The following is a 20,297-nucleotide window of genomic DNA, read 5'->3' as shown; positions in this document are numbered from 1 at the left end:
TTGAGGAACCATCAGGTTGGAGGCTATAGAGGAGAAATCTCTTGAAGAGATGAGATGTGTTATGGTATGGAAGACTGTATCCTAATGATCGTTGATGTGAGTTATGGTCCAGGGGTAGGTATAAGGAAGTGTTCTAGAGCTGTTGCCCAACCTCGGTAAGGAAGAGGTCAGTCCACAACTGCCCTTGTCTGAGGTTGATGATGAGGTTGGGGTTGGTGTAGAGTGAGCAGAGAGATGTGCATTCAGAGGGCTTGGGTGAAGACAGTGGACAAATCAAGACAGTTGATGTTGTATCGACAGTTGGAAATGAAAAGATCAAGGGTGGGTAAAAAGCCTGAAGTGGGTGTCCAATAGAAAAAGGAATGTTGGAAACATTGACCCTTTCTCTCATCCCCAGCACTCTCAAGGAATCCTTGCCAAAGAAATAGGTGTGGGAATTGAGGTGAATGAAGAAGGGCTCAACATTATGATAGGCCTGGAACACATTGAGGTGCAGTCGCAAGGATACAAAGGTAGTAGATTTTGTCAACAGCAGTTCATTAAAAATGCATTGTGTAGGACACAAAAGATTGTCATTAAGAGATCTAAATACTAGTTAATCTCACTGCAGAATATAAAATTCCTGAAGCACCAAATAATTTCTTGGAACAAATGTGTGATGGTATGGATGACAGTAGCTTAATATTCATTGATATGTCCAGAGGTAGGTATGAGGGAGTGTCCTAAACAATAAAAATACATGAAGCTATGCACTCCCTTTAATTATAAATCAGATCAAACCTTTACTGTTTTAACATTATTGCTGGTGGACTATTAAACAGCAAACAGGAACGAGATGCAATAATTATGTCTGCCTCTTCTATATAACCCTTCAGAACTGACCTCCAAAGATGTGTTACTTCTGGCTTAAATTCCATCTGCCACTTCCCCGCTCAACTTTTTAACTGCTACATTCTTAAACAACTTACTTTGTTATCTACAAGCTCACAAATTTAGCATAATTTGCAAACTTACCAATCACTCCCCCAACATTTTCATCCAAGTTATTTATATATATCACAAACAACAAATATCCCAGCACTGGTCACCGTGGTGCACCACCTGAAAACCTGATTTCCATTCTGAAACACACGTTCATCAACCGACCAATTTTGGATCCAGTTTGTCATCCAACCTCAGATCCCTTATGCCTTGACTTTCTGGTCCAACCGAGGTGGGACCTTTGCAAAAGCCATATGAAAGTATATGTGAATCACATCTACTGTTTGCCCTCTTCAATTTTCCTAGTCACCTCCTCAAAAAATTCAATCACATTTCCACAAAAACATGCTAACTCCTAACTGGACTCTGTCTTTGCAAGTCAGAATAAATTCTGTTCCTCAGCATCTTTCCCAACAATTTCCCTACCACTGATGTAAGCTTGTATTTTCCAGGTTTATCCCTACTACCCTTTCTGAACAAGGAGACAACTATCTACAGGTACCTCACTAAGTACTAAGTGGTACTTACTAGCTACTCACAACTTATGAAGATGCAAAAATCTCTGTCAAAGCCCAGCAGCCTGCTCCTTGCTTCCATCAGCATTCCAGGATAGATCCTGTTAAACCCTGGCAATTTATCCACACTCATGTACGCCAATATATCTAGCACCTCCTCCTTCAAGAAACTGGATCTCCCTTTTGGAAATTATTTTAACCATATGCAAACTGGAGGACAAGTAACTAATTCTGTTTGGGTAGCATACAACCCAATGGTATAAACAATTAATTCTCCAATTTTAGGGAATCTCTAACTAACCCCTTCTAACCCTCCCTCCCTACCACTCTTCCTCTCCCCTTCCCTCCTCTGTGCCCCAATTGGATTTGTAATTGTTTCTCCCCTCCAAACCACTCCCTCCTGCTACTTTCTTCCCACTGGCCTCACAATCCACAACTCTTCAAACCTGTCTCGCACCATCTGTTCTTATCTCTGTTCCAACCATCTGCCTATCATAAAACCCCCCTTCCCTTTCTCGACCTATTATCCGCCATGCTTTGTCCTGACTCTCCCCTTTTCCAGCTTTCTTCTTCCCCTTTACCATGTCTGAAGAAGGGTCTCAACCTGAAATGTCACCTATTCACGTTCTCTAGGGATGCTGCCTGACCTGCTAAGCTACTCTGGCACTTGACTTTTTGTGTTTTTTATCCAATTTACTTCTCTGACTCCAATGGGGATGAGAAGCATTCACAGGAATTGACTGAAGAGCCAGAATTAATTTGTCATGGACTTTTTGGCCAGGGAGTCACATGAAGATTTATTGGTTTTTTTATATAGATGTTCCTAGTTTTCCAGCTGTATTAAAATAACTTGGCGAGAATAATGACTGATTAGGATTCCATGATTTTAAGCTACTTCTTCACATGTTGGTATAATTGACATTCCTTTTTCCAGAGCCATTCCTTTTTACTGAGTTATTTTTCACTGCCTGATTCTTGCAGAGGACTGTATTTCCTTCTCATCAAAGTTGACATTTTCCGTCAAGTGCAAAGCAATTTGGTGAAGGCACAAATAAATTCCACATTTGTGCCATTTGCCATTTCTGGCAATGAACTAATTTCTCACTGTGTTTCACCTCAGACACGTGGTATTGATTTGCTGTCCTGAAGTTTAATAAAAGTCCTGCAGTTGGAATAAAAATGGTGTTTTAACCAGAACTGGGCCATCCCTCAAGAACTCTTAAGAAATACATTAGAAGGACATCTTCAACAGATAAATTAAATTAGAAAATGCTCATTGGCTATCCAGTTTGCCCACAATATATATATATATAAAACAGGCATTTTTGAGAAGATGAATAGCCAAAAAAGCAACAATATCACATACACATCATATATTACAGTTGTTTTACTTCTTCTTCTTTTCATGTCCATCTTTACAAATGTTGACCTCGCTGTCATTGTCCGTCCAGTAAAGGACGCAAGCTTCCGGCGACAATCAGTGGAAGCCATCACATGTCGCAATAGATGATGATGACAGCAGAATTAGCTCAGGATACTTCCAGTTTCCAGCCCCACGCATGGATGCTTCTGCGATGGGGTCATTGTTTTACTACAACAGAGTAACAAATTTAAGTAAACCTTGATACGATCTATGCTTCACGCTCTGAGATATTTTTTTGAACTTCTTTCATAAAAGTATTACTTATTCAAGCAACAAGGTTACTTTCTGAATCCAAATTTCCCAATAACTATTTCTTAAAACTTGGCATCCAATTCCTTCAAAAAGCAAATATTTTTCCTCAATTAGGTTTATCCATTTATTTATTTAATGTATAGAAATTCCATCTTTAAAATTGCTGAGTAATAGATCATGCCTCAATACATTCTGTAATTATTTTTTTTCATCTCTGTACTATAGCATAGAGAAAATCTCACATTAATCTGATCAAGAAAAAACCATTAAAAGTTACATGTTATGAATAAGTGCACTTCCAAATCTAATTGTATATCAGCTATTTAGGTGTGGCGATCAGTGGCCTCTCCTAAACCACCTAGTGTTCATTTAAATAATCCCCTCAAACATTCATAATCCAATCAGTTGCTTCACACTCCTTACAATTATGTACAAATGGCTGAGAAATGCCATTGGATCTAATGTCTCTGAAGTTACAGCTCACTCACCCACCAAAGCAGTGAAGAAAACGAATGGCATGTTGGCTTTCATAACAGACCACACCTGGAGTATTATGTGCAGTTTTGGTCTCGAAATTTGAGGAAGGTCATTCTTGCTATTGATGGAGTGCAGCGTAGGTTCACAAGGTTAATTCCCGGGATGGCGGGACTGTCATATACTGAGAGAATGGAGCGGCTGGGCTTGTATACTCTGGAATTTAGAAGGATGAGAGGATATCTTATTGAAACATATAAGATTAGTAAGGGTTTGGATATGATAGAGGCAGGAAACATGGTTCCCGATGTTGGGGGAGTCTAGAATCAGGGGCCACAGTTTAAGAATAAGGGGTAAGCCATTTAGAATGGAGATGAGGAAACACTTTTTCCCACATAGAGTTGTGAGTCTGTGGAATTCTCTGCCTCAGAGGGCGGCGGTGGCCGGTTCTTTGGATACTTTCAAGAGAGAGCTAGATAGGGCTCTTGAAGATCGCGGAGTCAGGGGATATGGGGAGAAGGCAGGGACGGGGTACTGATTGTGGATGATCAGCCATGATCACATTGAATGGCGGTGCTGGCTTGAAGGGCCAAATGGCCTACTCCTGTACCTATTGTCTATTGTCATCCTATCCCACCCAATTACTTCCAGCCTCTTAGCCACTTGCAGATCTTGACATGGTAGAATAAAAATCATTGCCATGAACACGCAGGTGTCTTACTGGGTTGAATAGTCAGATATGTTAATGTCACCACAATAAATGATATCACCTAGAGCCATCAACACTGAGTGCAGAATGGCTGGAAACTGCTGAGAAGCCTCAGTGGGTTGGGCAGAGAAGCAAGCAGCTGTGCAGTATTAGGTCTTGTCTCCAAAGAAAGAAATGCTACCAAACAGCGGATGCCATGATGGAGCAGGCTGAGGTTTTAGTCTTGACCACTTATGGCACATCCCAAAAATCATATGGATTGAAGTTCCTGAACCCAACCTGACTCTTATCCCCCACCCCCACCCTACTCCCCTCACTTGAATCAGCCTATTACGAGAGATGCTGAGTTTTTCTAGAACATTGTATCTACTTTGACTTCGAACAAACTCTGCTTCTGCTCGAGGATCATCAGCTGGGCCAAGAGACAGAAGTTGCTAAATGGACACTTCAAGCATTTATGCGCCAGCTGTCTAGGCCATTGTGATCAAATGGAGGGAATACCCCTGCTTCTGTATGAAGTTTACAGCCAGTGGGTAGACTGGATGTAATATTTGCCATCACTTGGCAAATGCCAATGACAACAACCTCTGGTAAGCAGTTGCTGCTTCTGTAGGGTGAAGTAGTCTGACCATTCAACATGGTATGGAGCACTACCTAAAATTGATCAAATTTGACAGGTGTGATGGGGAAATAATGTGTTATTCAACCCAGTGAAAAATGAAGGAACATTAATATTAGAGGAAAACAAACTCTACTTTAATTTGGGAAGGGATGAGGCCAAGAAAATATACTATAAAATCGTGGCTATTGCAGTTGATTGGTCTTATGTTTTGGTTCACGAGTGGGGAAAAAGTTGGCCACTTTTAATAAAGATGGAGATGCCTTAAGTAATTCGAAACTGAATATTTGCACAACCATAAGATTACATGGCTGACAGTTTAAGCTTCGACTTCTCTGATGTCCCTCATCCTTGGAATAACAGCGTGTGCTCCACACTTCCCCATTGCCCCTGGCAGCAGGTGAACGACTATGGCCGTGCTTGCACACTGCTGCGGCTCCGTTACCGCGATGAGCGATCAGCTCCCGGTGCCTCGTCCCAGCGCTCGGCTGCAAGGGCATCTGCGGCGACCGAGCCCTGGGCTCTTCCACCAATCCCAGCACGAGGGTGTGCGCGCGTGGCCGGCGCATTGGAAGGAGGAAGTCGAGCGGGGAGCGATGTACAGCTGCAGGGACTCCAAGTGCAGCCTGCACATGGAGCAGGAACTGCCGGGCTGTGTCTGCCGCCAGCAACCAGGGATCCAGGTAAGGGAAGAACAGCCACACAACTCGTCTAACTTTACCCGAAAGTTCGTCTCACACCGCGTAAAACTGGCACATACACACACACACGCAGGGAGCAAAATGCTATGGGATTGTCAATAGCAACAAAAAACAATGCGGAAAGTCTGGTGGTGTTTTGTCAGTTTGTTGAGGCACCTGTTAGTGTTAGCCTGTTAAGCATTGCTGTCATCGCTGCCTCGAATCGCATGTGACCGAAATGATTTCGGAGGCCCATCATTCGCAATTTGAATATAGCTATCTTTCTATATATCTATACATGTAACTTTTGTTGGGATTGTTTTTCATAAAACTTTGCAGCGCATTACTGCGTATGTCAAAGCTGTATCGATGGAATAGTTTCCATTGAAGTTTATTGTCAGAGTTTGAATGCTGAATTATATGCATTCGGCATCTATTGGAATCATTTTTGCAGTGAGAAACTATTATGCGATGTTATCGTTTATTAATTCATAAGCTGACACACAGGGCAGTTCATGTTCCGACGCTGGTCGAGGAATTTGCATACCACAGTGGTACGCTTCTCTCTCCCCGGGATGTTTCACTTCTGAAAGTTTCGAATAAATGTAATTCTGGAGATTAATTGAAGACTTGTTTTCTCCCCCATTAGAATCGCTAACATGCACGGTCTAGAGAATGAGGAAGGTTAGTTGAACTATCTTGAGGAAGTTGGATAAAACAACTTCTGTTTTTCAGATGTGGTATAGAGAACTTTATTCGATCGCTAATTTCAACAAATTTGCGACTTATATTTATTTGCGGCACGTGTAATTGTTCCAGATTGTCAAATAAATTGGGCGAACCTTCCCATACGAAAGAGGAGGCTCAATTTGCTCCATTCCTACGGAGAATTTGAAAAATAGTAATGTTGTGTAAATGTCACAACGTCGCCTATTTCCTTCGCTCCATAGATGCTGCCTCACCCGCTGAGTTTCTCCAGCATTTTTGTCTACCTTCGATTTTCCAGCATCTGCAGTTCCTTCTTAAACATGTTATGTAAATTAGTCATTTCAGAATTATATAGTATTGGGGTGTGCAGCAGGAGGAACTTATTTATTTTGAAGGCTTGCTATTAGCCAAATTAGTATTCAGGTATTTGCATAAATCTTTTTATTTATCTAGGGGGGGGGGGGGGGGGGGGGGGGGGGGGGGGGGTTGGTGAACATTAAAATGAACATTGGGCTTTGGAGGGACATTATATAATTTGGACGTGTTGGATATAAGATTGTGAATTTTGGAGTTCAAATTTGTTATTTGATAATCCTGACAATGATTTGCATTACTGGTTTTGCAAGATTTCCTTTTGTAACTGTTGAATATGACATATCTGGGTGTCAATCATGGGAAATTGCAATCCTGAAAAAAACTAAATTATTTCCACCCCACTGAACATCACCACCCTCCCCCCCCCCCAGCCCGTTCGCCGTTGCTCAAAACCAGTGTTCATAAAGTGCCATTAAAGAGGGTAACAGCTTCCCATCATTTGTTCCAAATCTGCGGAGCCATCTGTCAGTAAAACAGGAAGGCACGGGTTCCCTTTCTCTCCTTGGTTTGTTTCGCTATTTTAGGGAGATTCACTTCTCCCTATGCAGGAGCTAACTGACAAAATTGGTCACCGAGCCTTCCTGAAGTGAGGACAGAGTCTAAAGCTGCGTTTCTGCCCATCTGCCGCTGTATGAGGTGTATTCATTATTAATCAAGGCAGAACGGTGCTGCTCAAATATGCAGTCCTGCTTGGGTAAATGAGACATTCTTCTGTAAATTGCTTCATTTTTGATTGCTGATTGTACAAGTGTCACAAAGCTGACTCAAGGTTCATCGATGCATGCTCAGTAAATTAGAGAGAACATAACTATAGATCAACCAGAGAATGAATTCTGTGCTTCTCTTCACATGCAATGACCTAGGGCCATTTAATTTTCTGCTTAATTTTGTTGCAGTCAGTTTGCATTTTTGGGTTATTATGGAGTGGGAAATTAACAATAAATAACAAATTTTGTCAACCTCTGCCTATAATGAAATTTCTATAAATCTTTATAATCTGCGAAAGAACAGGATCTCCTTGTCAGATAGTAATGTACAAATTTTTTTCAAGATTATTCGAAACTGAAGGGAGAAGGGAATATCTTTCCATATCCATTAGAGAGTTAGAATAGTAAGCATTTTCATTATCATCTATCCAGTAACGCGCCACATCATTCCTTTCCTCACCACAGAGTGCCAGCAGAATATGGAAACTGAAGAGGCACAGGACATTTCCCAGCTGTCAGGTGAGACAGGTAAATGGCACTTATGTATTTGCTCCAAACTCTTATACCGTTATCTCTCAGACATTAACACGTGTTTGCTCCTGAAATTCTCAATGTTTTGTGCTGTATTATGGGAAGTTAACTGCACAAGTTTTATGCTATAGCACACAAGACAGTTGAACTTTCATGAACTGTTGCAGTCAGGGTGGAGAAAACACACCCGCAGACAACTTCTTCGATAAGGCCGATATTGGGCTTGCAAAATTTAATAATCCATATTCAGAGTACTTATCTATGATTAAGGTATATTATAAAAAAGGGAATTGTATCAGTAGCATAAACAGAAACAGTACACAATGGGTAGAGGAACTTAAAGGAATGACTCTTGGGATTGATTGCACAATATAGATCAAAACACAATTATTTCTTTGTTTGAATGTAATTCTTGTGTTATTTGTATTTTATAATCCAGCCATGTTGTGTTTTTCCTAATAATATATAAACAAAGGAAGCATTTTGAAAAATAGTTATGTTGAGAGCAAGAAATCGCCTTAATTTAATTTTCATATTTCCCTTGATAGTTATGTAGCTTAAAATATATTTTCCTCTTTAACTTTATACATATTGAATGAATAAAGTTTATTCAGTTATTTGCTTTTTAAATATTACCTGTTTAGTTCTTTCTGGTTGAGGCTTGCTTCTCAGCACCCGGAGTAGACTTTTCCCACATATGTGGTACAAATATGAAACATTAAATGCAATGACTCGTGTCACACATCCACCCCCACAACTAGACCACATTATCTGCAATAACGTTCCACATTAGCCTGTGATGTTCTTGAGTGCCAAATCCTCACATTCACAAACGTGAAACATGCCTGTCCTCAACGATATCAGACATTCCATTTGCTGAACTGTTACTATTTCATTTTTTGTGTGACAAATATAGAAAAATGAAATAAAATTACTAAATAACATATTTTTTGGGGGAAAAAACGAATTGATTATCTTTAAAGAGAGGCCACTTAACCTGAATGGAAGTGTATGATGTGTGTTACTGTAATTGCAATTCAGGACATTTCCAATGTGGCAGTTATTCCCCTCAGTCCAGGTTCCTCCCAACAGCTGCTTATCATCTCATCCTGTACTTAATGACAGCTGTTCAGCTTTCTGTCCAAGTTTTTAAAAACAGCCACTTATTTCCTGGTTCAGGTCTTTTTTAGGGCCAGCATCTACTCCAAAGATATATAGCTTGCAGGTAGATCCCTCTGCAATCTACTTCCACAGTTGTAAATTGTGATAAAAAGCCCCTCGGTAGGTTTTTAATATGATTCTGGTTTGTTTACATCCTGGGATGGATGTCTGTCAGAGATACAAAAATTATAACATTTAAAATTATAATTTAGTCAAATATTGGAACAAGCAGAACGCCTGTCTATACTCATGGAGCACCAACATGTTAAATATAACAGGTAACATTGGAGGTCAGGCTGCTCTTGTGGAGAATCTTCAGAAACTTGATTTCTCTCTCCACAGGTGGTGCTTGACTTGCTGAGTATATCACTATTTTCTGTTTTATTTTTGAGTTCCATGAACTAGAGTCTTTTGCATTTAGCCATTGTCTTTGGTTATCCAAAGGGAAAAATAACCCAAGTATTTTTCCCAAACACATATTAGCACATATCTTTTCACAAATATATGCTCTATTGCCTTCAACCTATAATCACTTTTATTCCCTTCTGGCCTACAGAAGACCATTTTTCATGACCTCAGGATTGATTTATTTGTCATTTATTATCTTTTAAAATTAATGTTCTCTATTGAAAAATGAAAGAAAACAAATGGTATCAGAAAAGACACAGGGTTATATTTCACTTGAGCAGCAAATAAGCATATTGTTAGATTTCCATGAGGATGAGAATTTTCATTGCTTTGTCTTTTGCAAACCTGTGCCCTCTGCAGCCAACCAGACTGATGAAAAATAAGCAAGGCAGATTCTGAACTAGGAAGTGTTAATTAGAATAATGAATTCAATGTCAAATCAGGTGCAGGAAGTAAAATAAAAAATACATTATTAACTGAGAGAGAGAAGGGGAAAACAAGCATGAATGGTGCCTTAAAGATCTTTAAACAAAACCTCAGAAGCTGAAGGAAGTAGACATCATATTTTTAACGGATACGAGACCAAGTGCGGACCTGTTGGACCCTCTCCCCCAACCCTATATTCCACCAAACTGCGCATGCGCGGCTGCCACGTTCAAAGTTGTGCCGTTACCGACTGAAATTAAGTAAAAGTAAATAAAATGAATAGTGGGCCCTTGGAGGGGTTTGTAAAGTAGAAGGAAACTTACCCATGGAGCTTTGGGTCCCGTTGTGAGGCCAGGCAAGGACACACGGGGAAAAAAATGGCAATTAAAAAAATAAAATAAATTTGGGATCCCATTGTGAAGTAATTGTGACGTCAAATGCAGCTGACTGGCAGGGCAAGTGGAAAAGTGATTTTTGTAAAGTTTAAAATGTGTATAACTTTTAAAATATACCATCAATCTGAACAAAACATTTCATTTACATCACAGGACAATGGTGAGTAAGGTGGGCCAAAAATTGTAGCGCTATCGTGTACCGTTTTGGCAGGGTTTTGGGAAGACACACACGCAAACACACACACACACACACACACACACACACACACACACACACATACACACACACACACACACACACATATTATTTACAAACAAACAAACAAGATGAGAGTTTTAGTAATATATAGATATTTCAATTCCTGAGAAACAATTAAAACAATACTTCATTAAAAGAGTACCCTGACAGGAATGCTGGTAAAAATTAGTATAAGATGCCACTTTTAATAATTCATTCAACACCAGAGACCAAGGTGTTATTTTTGCACTGTTAATAAAGAAACAAAATATCTCCGATGGCTTATGTTAACAGTAATATTTTTGAATAAAGGAACTAGCTCTAGAAGGTGGAATTAGGTTAGGGACATGTGTTTGGCCTTCATAGGCGCAATGAACCAAATAGTCTCAATCCATGCCATAAATTTTATATGTTTTTATTATTGCTATGATTGCAGACAGTGTGATAGTCTGCATTGGACAATATTCCATCTTTTCTTTCAACAATCTTTCAGTAAGGCTGCAGCATTTTCAATTCAATACAGCTAAAGTAAATATGCCAACCATGTCTATATATTTGTCAGAATTTGCTGTCTGATTTGCACATAAATATCAAAGTGTAGTCTCACCAAAAGAATGATGTAAGGAAAGAAGGAAAGATGGAATACTTTCCAATGCAGATTTTCATATTGACTGCAATCGTTGCACTAAAAACATATAAACAACATATTTGAATTATTTATTATCCACCACATTAACCCTTCACTAATTCCAGCATCAGCAGACCATGAACGATTATGTCGCCTCAACAATCCAATCTACGAACTTGCCTTGGTTTCCTTAACATGGCCTCCCAAGTTGGCAATTCCCACCACTGAGGGTAATAGCAATAGGCACACAGCTGCAACTCCATTTCCAAGTAATATACAATTCTATATTGGTTCCATTTCTACCATTCTTCATTGGCCGCTGGTCAAAATCTTGGAATTGTTTTCCTTCCTGCACCCTGGTATAACCTCACCATGTAGAGTGCAACATTTGTGAAGGCAACTCATCACCAGTTTCTCATGGGTAATCTTCTCAAGCAATGTCTAAATTTCATGAATAAATAACATTTCAAATACATTGTTGAAAGAATAATTATAAATACAATGTCTATAAATTATACAGTGAGTAATTTAATGTGACCAAGCATAATTTGCAACTAATTCCAAACCGTGCACAACAGCAACTAATTTGATGTTTCTCACATAGTTAATATTTCACAAATGAAATAATAAAATTTTGAATGTGGAACAGGCATCAACATTTGTGCAGGTACAGGATTAAATTTGTAGAAGGAATTCTGTGTTTTTTGAACTGTACTAACAGAAAGATTCTATTTTGTCTTTTGCGGCAAGCTTTCCTGTTATGTGGTGTGAAATTATGTACATTACATAGACGTGTGAAGGACAACTTTTGTCTCCTCATTAAATGAAACTTTCTACAATTATTTTCAAAGTCTTACCTAAATTTCACAAATACTTACACAGAGAAGCAAAAGCATTGGAAGACTTGAAGATACAGTGTACACTTTTTCACTTGTAGTAAAGCAATGGGAAAAGGCCTTTTTGAAATGCTATACTTGTTTATATCAACAGTTACTATTGCTTTATGTTTAGATTTTTTAGATTTAGTAAAGTAAATGGGAAAAAATTAGTTGAAGGTAAACCAGTGTCAGAGCTGGCAATTATACTTCCTTGAGTGAGATCTACTATTCAGTGAGACCATGGCTAATCCAATTAAAACCTCAAATCTACATTCCCACCTACACTTTGTAACCTTTCACCCATGGCTACTTGCCACTGCCTTAAAACATATTCAAAGTCATCACAGTGGTGTAATTAATAGTTTGTGGATCAATCCTAATCTCCGGTGTTCTTTATGTGGAGTTTGCACGTCCTCTCTATGGCTGAATGGGTTTTCTTCAGGGTGCTGTGGCTACCATCACAATACCAAAGATGTGAGGGTTGGTAGATTTATAGACCACTATCCTGGTTTATAGTTAAGTTAATATAGGGAGAATAAAACAGGATTAGTGTAGGACTAGTAAATGGGTAATTGGTGATTGGCATGGACAAGGGCCATAAAGCCTTTATGTCTAAATGGCTATAACTGCTTGAGCAAAAGCATTTGAGGACTGAATTTCCAAATATTGACTACCTTCTGATAGAACAAATTTCTCTCCTGTGTGCTTAAATATATATATTTTTTAGTTTAAACATTGACCTGGATTCTCCAACAGAAGGAAACATCCTCTTCACATTGAGCTTTCAGGACACACTTGGATTGGGTATGTTTCTGGGAGAAAAGATAGACATTCAGGAGGAGATATAAGGGTTCACACACAATAAAGGAAAGTAAAACACAAAATCTAGACCTCAGTGGATGTCATGGAACACATGATGCAAGATAGGGTAAAAAAAGACAGGAAGATTGTTACAAACCTGAGAGTTTAACACTGCAGCATAACTAAAGGACGCAGTGTTGAAACTGTAAAGGAAGTTCAGAGTACAAAGAGGGTCCATGCGGAATTATTTGCAGGTAAATTCATAGAAAAGCAAAGGGAAAGACTAACCCAAGAGTAGTTACTAGCAGAGACCAAAGCAGTTAGTTAGGGGCACAGGGTTTAGTTTAGTTTAGAGATACAGCTTGGAAACAGGCCCTTCGATCCAGCAAGTCCACAGCGACCAGCGATCCCCGAAAACTAATAATATCCAGCACACTAGGGACAATTTACATTTTTTGCCGAAGCCAATTAACCTACAAACCTGTACGTCTTCGAAGTGTGGGAGGAAACCAGAGCACCTGGCGAAAACCCACACAGGTCATGGCATGAACGTACAAACTCTGTACAGACAGCACCCGTACTCAGGATCAATCCCAGGTACAAATGCTTTTAAATTACTATGTTGCTTCTGGCTTCAAGGCAAAGGTGGATGATATGGGCATTGACGTTAATAAAAAGAATGCAAAGTAGCATAAGTATCAGACCCTTTACTCAGTACTTTGTTGAGGCACCTTTGGCAGCAATTACAGCCTCAAGTCTTCTTGGGTATGACACTACAAGTTTGGCACACCTGTATTTGGGTCATTTCTCCCAATCTTCTCTGCAGATTTTCTCAAGCTCTGTCAGATGAAATGCATTAGATGGGGAGGGGAGCGCCAATGCACAGCTATTTTCAGGTCCCTCCAGAGATGTTCGATCGGGTTCAAGTCCGGGCTCTGGCTGGGCCACTCAAGGACATTCACAGACTTGTCACAAAGCCACTCCTGCGTTGTCTTGGCTGTGTGCTTAGGGTCGTTGTCCTGTTGGACGGTGAACCTCCGTCCCAGTCTGAGGTCCAGAATGCTCTGGAGCAGGTTTTCAGCAAGGATCTCTCTGTACTTTGCTCCGTTCATCTTTCCCTCGATCCTGATTAGTCCCCTAGTTCCTGCCGCTATAAAAACATCCCCACAGCACGATGCTGCCACCACCATGCTTCACCGTAGGTATGGTATTGGCCAGGTGATGAGTGGTGCCTGGTTTCCTCCAGACCTGACGCTTGGCATTCATGCCAAAGAGTTTAATTTCAAAGCGTTCATGGTCTGAGAGTCCTTTAGGTGCCTTTTGGCAAACTCCAAGCGGGCTGTCATGTGCCTATTACTGAGGAGTGGCATCCGTCTGGCCACTCTACCATAAAGGCCTGATTGGTGGAGTGCTGCAGATATAGGTGTCCTTCTGGAAGGTTCTCCCATCTCCACAGAAGAACTCTGAACTCTGAATTCTGTCAGAGAACCATCGGGTTCTTGGTCACCTCCCTGACCGAGGCCCTTCTCCCCCGATTGCTCAGTTTGGCCGGGCAACCAGCTCTCTGAAAGGTCCTGGTGGTTCCAAAGTTCTTCCATTTAAGAATGACGGAGGCCACTGTACTCTTCAGGACCTGCAATGCTGCAGAAATTGTTTTATACCCTACCCCAGATCTGTGTCTCGAAACAATCCTGGCTCTGAGGTCTATGGACAATTCCATCGTCTTCATGGCTTGGTTTTTGCTCTGACATGCACTGTTAACTGTGGGACCTTATCTAGACAGGTGTGTGCCTTTCCAAATCATGGCCAATCGATTTAATTTACCACTGGTGGACCAATCAAGTTGTCGAAACAATGGAAACAGGATAAACCTAAGCTCAATTTTGAGTGTCATAGCAAAGTGTCTGAATACTTATGTAAATGTGATATTTTAGTTATTTCTTTTAAATTTGCAAACATTTCTAAACACCTGTTTTCACTTTTTTTAATTATGGGGTATTGTGTGTAGATTGATGATAAAAAAAAGAATTTAATACATTTTAGAATAAGGCGCTAATGTAACAAAATGTGGAAAAAGTGAAGGGGCCTGAATGCACTGTAGATAGAAAGGACATTCAAGGGTTTTAATGCCTAAAAATGTTTCCAGGCCCATATAAAATATATGTCAGTTTCCAAAAGAAAGCCACTGAAGGAATAACAAAGGCACCAATGATAATTTTCCAGTTCTGGCTAACTGCAGCCATCATGCAGAGAACCCAAAGACTGATAAGATGGAGCCATTATTTAAAAAGAAAGAAATTCAGAGGATCAAATAGTTGAAGAAATTCAAAGGATCAGCCTAGATCAGCATTTAGACAGCCAGTGTTAAATCAAGACAGTCAGCATGATTTTATTAAGAGGGCATCATGTGTGACCAACTTAGTTGAATTTTAGAGGTGGTAATAATGAGAGTTACATACTACATGCTGGAAAGATGTACTCCACCATATGTGCAATTATTACCCAAGTTGAAAAAGTTAATGTTTCAATTTCAATGTTAGATCAAGCATCTAGCAGAATAATATGAGATTAACTTTATTAACATTCGGCGAATTCATTTCCAGGTTTAGTATTAACCAGGTATAGACTTGTTTTTCGCCTGTATCATTCTCTTCTCAACCCGTATTCCAACATATCATGGAGTTTGGCTTAACCAAGATGATTTATGTTATCTCAAATCTGGGCTCTCTTGTTATTATGTCTTTGCTCTTCTACTTTGAAAAATGTGGTCTTAATGGATGAAGGGGAGCCAGTGGCTGTAGTGTATCTAGACTTTCAGAAAGCCTTTGATAAGGTCCCGCACGGGAGACTGGTGACTAAATTTAGAGCGCATGGTATTGGGGGTAGGGTGTTGACGTGGATAGAAAATTGGTTGGCAGACAGGAAGCAAAGAGTAGGAGTGAACGGGTCCTTTTCAGAATGACAGGCAGTGGCAAGTGGAGTGCCGCAAGGCTCGGTGTTGGGGCTGCAACTGTTTACTATATATATTAATGATTTGGAAGAGGGAATTAGGAGCAACACTAGCAAGTTTGCGGATGACACAAAACTGGGAGGCAGTGTGAACTGTGAAGAGGATGTTAGGAGGTTGCAGGGTGACCTGGACAGGTTGAGTGAGTGGGCAGATGCAGTATAAAATAAATAAATGTGAGGTTATCCACTGGTGGCAAAAACAAGGCGGCAGATTATTATCTCAATGGGGTTAGGTTAGGTAAAGGGGAGGTACAGCGAGACCTGGGTGTCCTTGTACACCAGTCACTGAAAGTTGGCGTGCAGGTACAGCAGGCAGTGAAGAAAGCTAATGGAATGTTGGCCTTCATAACAAGAGGATTTCAGTACAGGAGTAGAGAGGTTCTTCTGCAGTTGTATATGGCTCTGGTAAGACCACATCTGGAGTATTGCGTACAGTTTTGGTCTCTTAATTTGAGGAAGGGCATCCTTGTGATTGAGGCAGTGCAGCATATGTTCACGAGATTGATCCCTGGGATGGCGGGACTGTCATATAAGGAAAGATTGAAAAGACTAGGCTTGTATTCACTGAAGTTTAGAAGGATGAGGGGTTATCTTATAGAAACGTATAGAAGGACAGGACAAGCTAGATGCAGGAAAAATGTTCCCAATGTTGGGCGAGTCCAGAACCAGGGGCCACAGTCTTAGAATAAAGGGGAGGCCATTTAAGACTGAGGTGAGAAAAACATTTTTTCACACAGAGAGTTGTGAATTTGTGGAATTCCCTGCCACAGAGAGCAGTGGAGGCCAAATCACTGGATGGATTTAAGAGCGAGTTAGATAGAGCTATAGGGGCTAATGGAATCGAGGGATTTGGGGAGAAGGCAGGCATGGGTTATTGATTGAGGACGATCAGCCATGATCGCAATGAATGGCGGTGATGGCTCAAAGGGCCGAATGGCCTCCTCCTGCACCTATTTTCTATGTTTCTATGTAACGTGTACTCGTTAAATTAGAGTTGCTCAAGTCAAACATATATTGAGAGACAATTAAAAAAATCAAACTCATAGTTTTATATGGCAGAAAAGAGGGTATAAACTTTTTATCAGATTCAAAGAAATCACAAAATAAATGTATTTCCTTATATAACATTAATTTTAAGTATGGAAAAAACAAATGATGGATTGGATGATTTAGGAAATCATTATATTCAGACCAAAAGATCAAACCTGCTTCATGCAGAAACAAGGAAATGCAGGTAATGGTTTACACAAAAGGACGCAAAGTGCTGGAGTAACGCAGCATCTCTGGAGAACATGGATAGGTAACATTTTGGTCGGGACCTTCTTCAGTCGAAACATAATCTATCATGTCCTCCAGAAATACTGCCTGACCTTCTGAGATACTCCAGCACTTTGTGTCCTGCTTCATGCAGAATGGTTTTAGCTTTTTACAATCCACTGCTGATTTTGACATCAGATTGTACCATCCTCCTTTGTTCAGTGTGTCTATGATTTCCCTGTCTGCCCACTGCAACAAGAAGCACAGGACATGGTCAAAGTTAAAAGTTGGATATTATTTATCCAACCTCGCTCTTTGAGTCTTTGAGGAGTGGTGTTCAATCACACAAGGTTAAAGGAGCAGATACATTTTGTATCTGGCCTCTAAACGTTATGCTGGTTTACCTGATACAGTCCCACTCATTTAAGAGGGTTCACCAATCAGGACAATTAAGGTAGGTGACGCAAAGTGCTGGAGTAACTCAGGAGGTCAGGCAGCATTCACCAAAGATGTTGCCTGACCTGCTGAGTTACTGCAGCACTTTGTGTTTTTGTTTTGTAAACTAGCATCTACAATTCCTTGTTCCTACATTTTTTCTTTATTAAATGAATATTAATGTATATATATATATTTTTGTAAATCAACTATGTTTTATAGAAACACATGTTCTATGTTTTAAATACATTCATTGTTAATAATATTATTTTTAAACATTGTAATTTTTGAATGTTTATAAATCTATTTCAACAGTTGTATGGATGTTTGATATGGGTGTAGTTAGGATGGGTTTTGAGGTTCCACCACTTGAGATCTACTCGCTCTACATGGAATGCTTCATTTCAAGGAAGAGCTCCACAAGTTAAACCACTCGCTTAATCAGATATGTGGGACCAGGAGAGGTTAATGAAGCTGGTGGAATAATGTCTGAATTGTAGGGTGGGGAGGGGAGTTCATGCCTACAATAACAATATGTTTTCCATATATGTATTCCAGGGAGAGCTAGATAAAGCTTTGGGCTAATGGAATATGCGGAGTAAGCAGGAACGGGGTACTGATTCTGGATGATCAGATATGATTATATTGAATGGCGGTGCTGGCTCGAAGGGCCGAATGGCCTACTCCTGCACCTATTTTCTATGTTTCTATATTTACCTTAATGCATTATCATTTTATGTTAAGGTGGACACAGTTTGCTGAAGGGACGGTTTCCATACTGTATGAATTTGACTCGGTCACCTTTATTCCTTTTCTATCCCTTTCTAGTCCATCCTTTTTATACTTTATACTTTTGTATAATTTTACTTATCTCCTTTAACACTATAATTAAAACCCAAGTATGATTTGAATAACACTAAATTTTAGGTTGGATTTGAATGATTGCACGATACCTTTGCATCCTCTCAAGTAAATACCCTGTTAATCAGTTTGAACATTTTGATGGCTGGAACACTTTGCTCATGAATAGGCTATAATTTAAATTAATTCTTGAAATGTGTGTAAAAAAAGTCATTGTTTTTCTTTCATTTAAACAGATTAGATGGGAAATTATTGAAATTATTTGTATATAAATAAGTTAAAAAAATAATTTTGTATATAATATTTAACTTAGAACTCGAGGAGTTGGACAATTATATTGATATAGGCTAAAAGGGAATAGAAAGGGAAATGAAACTGACTGACTCAAAGTCATACAGCATGGAAACAGTCCCTTCAGCCAATTGTGTTTGCATTAATTGAAAATAATAATGCATAAATGTACTGAAAATATATGGAAAACAGATTGCTATTGTAAGCGTTGATGATAGAGGATTAGTAAAAAGACAGAAAATAGTATTGGAATAAATAAGCCGTTTGCAACCTGGTCGGCCTCTACATACTGAGAGGCCACAAGGCTCAGTAGGAGGTCCTCAGCTATTTACATGGGGCTGTGCATGCCTCCCAGAATCAGCCCACTCCTCTATCGCTATCAAAACATGGGCAGGACCGGGGGGGGGGATACAATTTCTTGGCGGCCGCGCACGCATGCGCACACTCACACACACACACACACGAGGCTTCGGAGGCTTCAGCCGTGGGCCCTGTGGACGGATAATTAGTGACGGGTGCCGGCAGTCGCTGAAAAAATCGCGTAAGTGGGCCAGGCCCTTTAATTTCCCATTGAGTTTTCAACTCCCACTAGTCGAGATGCAGGTGCTTTGTGATAAAAGCATTGAAGATTTTTCCTAAGGTGGATTTCCTTCTGAAATGTAACAAACTGTATTGATCGTAATTGATGGCAAGTATTATAAATGGCACATATAAAAGAAAGCTAACAAACCAATGACGGAACCATCATTGTTGGTATAATTTTCATAACCTGTTTGTCCTCTGGTTTAGTTGTGAACAGGTGTGTTGTCTTGTGGATCTTTGAAAGAAATGACCTGTTAAATTGAATTTGATTACTAACAATCAAGAACAGCTTTTATAAAACATGAATTGCTACATAATTATCTGCATACCATTCAGTTTCTGCAAAGTTAGTTTGCCACCAGTGTCGTGGAATCATATGGAGAAAAATCATGGGTGACGTTTCTTTCCGGGACCCTTCTTCAGTCTTCAACCACAAGAGCTGCTGCCTCAAAGCGCCAGAGACCCGGGTTCAATCCTGACTTCGGGTGCCATCTGTGTGGAGTTTTCCCATTCTCCCTCTGATCGTGTAGGTTTCCTCCTGTTCGAACAAGGGTCCCGACCTGAAACGTCACCCATCCTTTAACTCCAGAGAAGCTGCCTGACCATCTGAGTTACTGCAGCACTTTGTGTCAATCTTAATATTTGGAGTTTTAAATAATCCTAACGTCAGATGGGAGCGGTGCCCCCAGGCCCACAGAGAAGCAGTGTTAAATCCAGCTCAACTCTGCCTGTTAACCAACCAGCCCTGCCTGGCCTTTACGGGAACAATGGCCCAGGTTTACAGCCAGCGCGGAGAAGCAGCGCTAAATCCAGCTCAACTCTGCCTGACTCGCCGGGTTAACCTACAGCCCTGCCTGTACTGATGGGACACCAGTCCGGAACCGTGGAGCTAGCACTGCTTCTCTGCGCTGGCTGTACACCTGGGCCATCATTCCCAGGTGTACATCCCCGAC

General features: G+C 40.2%; 1 protein-coding gene across 9 annotated transcripts in view; it reads left to right on the top strand.

Annotated features, from left to right (window-relative positions):
* The first annotated feature begins 5,265 nt into the window (after nucleotides 1–5,265).
* The window catches only part of ikzf1 (IKAROS family zinc finger 1 (Ikaros)), a 76,138-nt gene continuing 61,106 nt past the window's right edge, over nucleotides 5,266–20,297 (top strand). For 5 of the 9 annotated variants that reach the window (XM_055657442.1, XM_055657463.1, XM_055657454.1 and 2 more), the window contains exons 1-2: nucleotides 5,266–5,656; nucleotides 7,909–7,971. In XM_055657442.1, the coding sequence (XP_055513417.1) occupies nucleotides 5,281–5,656; nucleotides 7,909–7,971 (439 nt within the window). In that variant the 5' untranslated portion in view covers nucleotides 5,266–5,280. Of the gene's footprint in view, nucleotides 5,657–6,302; nucleotides 6,338–7,908; nucleotides 7,972–20,297 lie in introns of all 9 variants that reach the window. The other 4 variants (XM_055657483.1, XM_055657473.1, XM_055657430.1 and 1 more) reach the window with 4 other exon arrangements.

Source organism: Leucoraja erinacea, chromosome 2, assembly GCF_028641065.1.
Source record: "Leucoraja erinacea ecotype New England chromosome 2, Leri_hhj_1, whole genome shotgun sequence".
Lineage (NCBI taxonomy): Eukaryota > Metazoa > Chordata > Chondrichthyes > Rajiformes > Rajidae > Leucoraja > Leucoraja erinaceus.
This window is presented reverse-complemented; position numbering and strand designations above follow the sequence as displayed.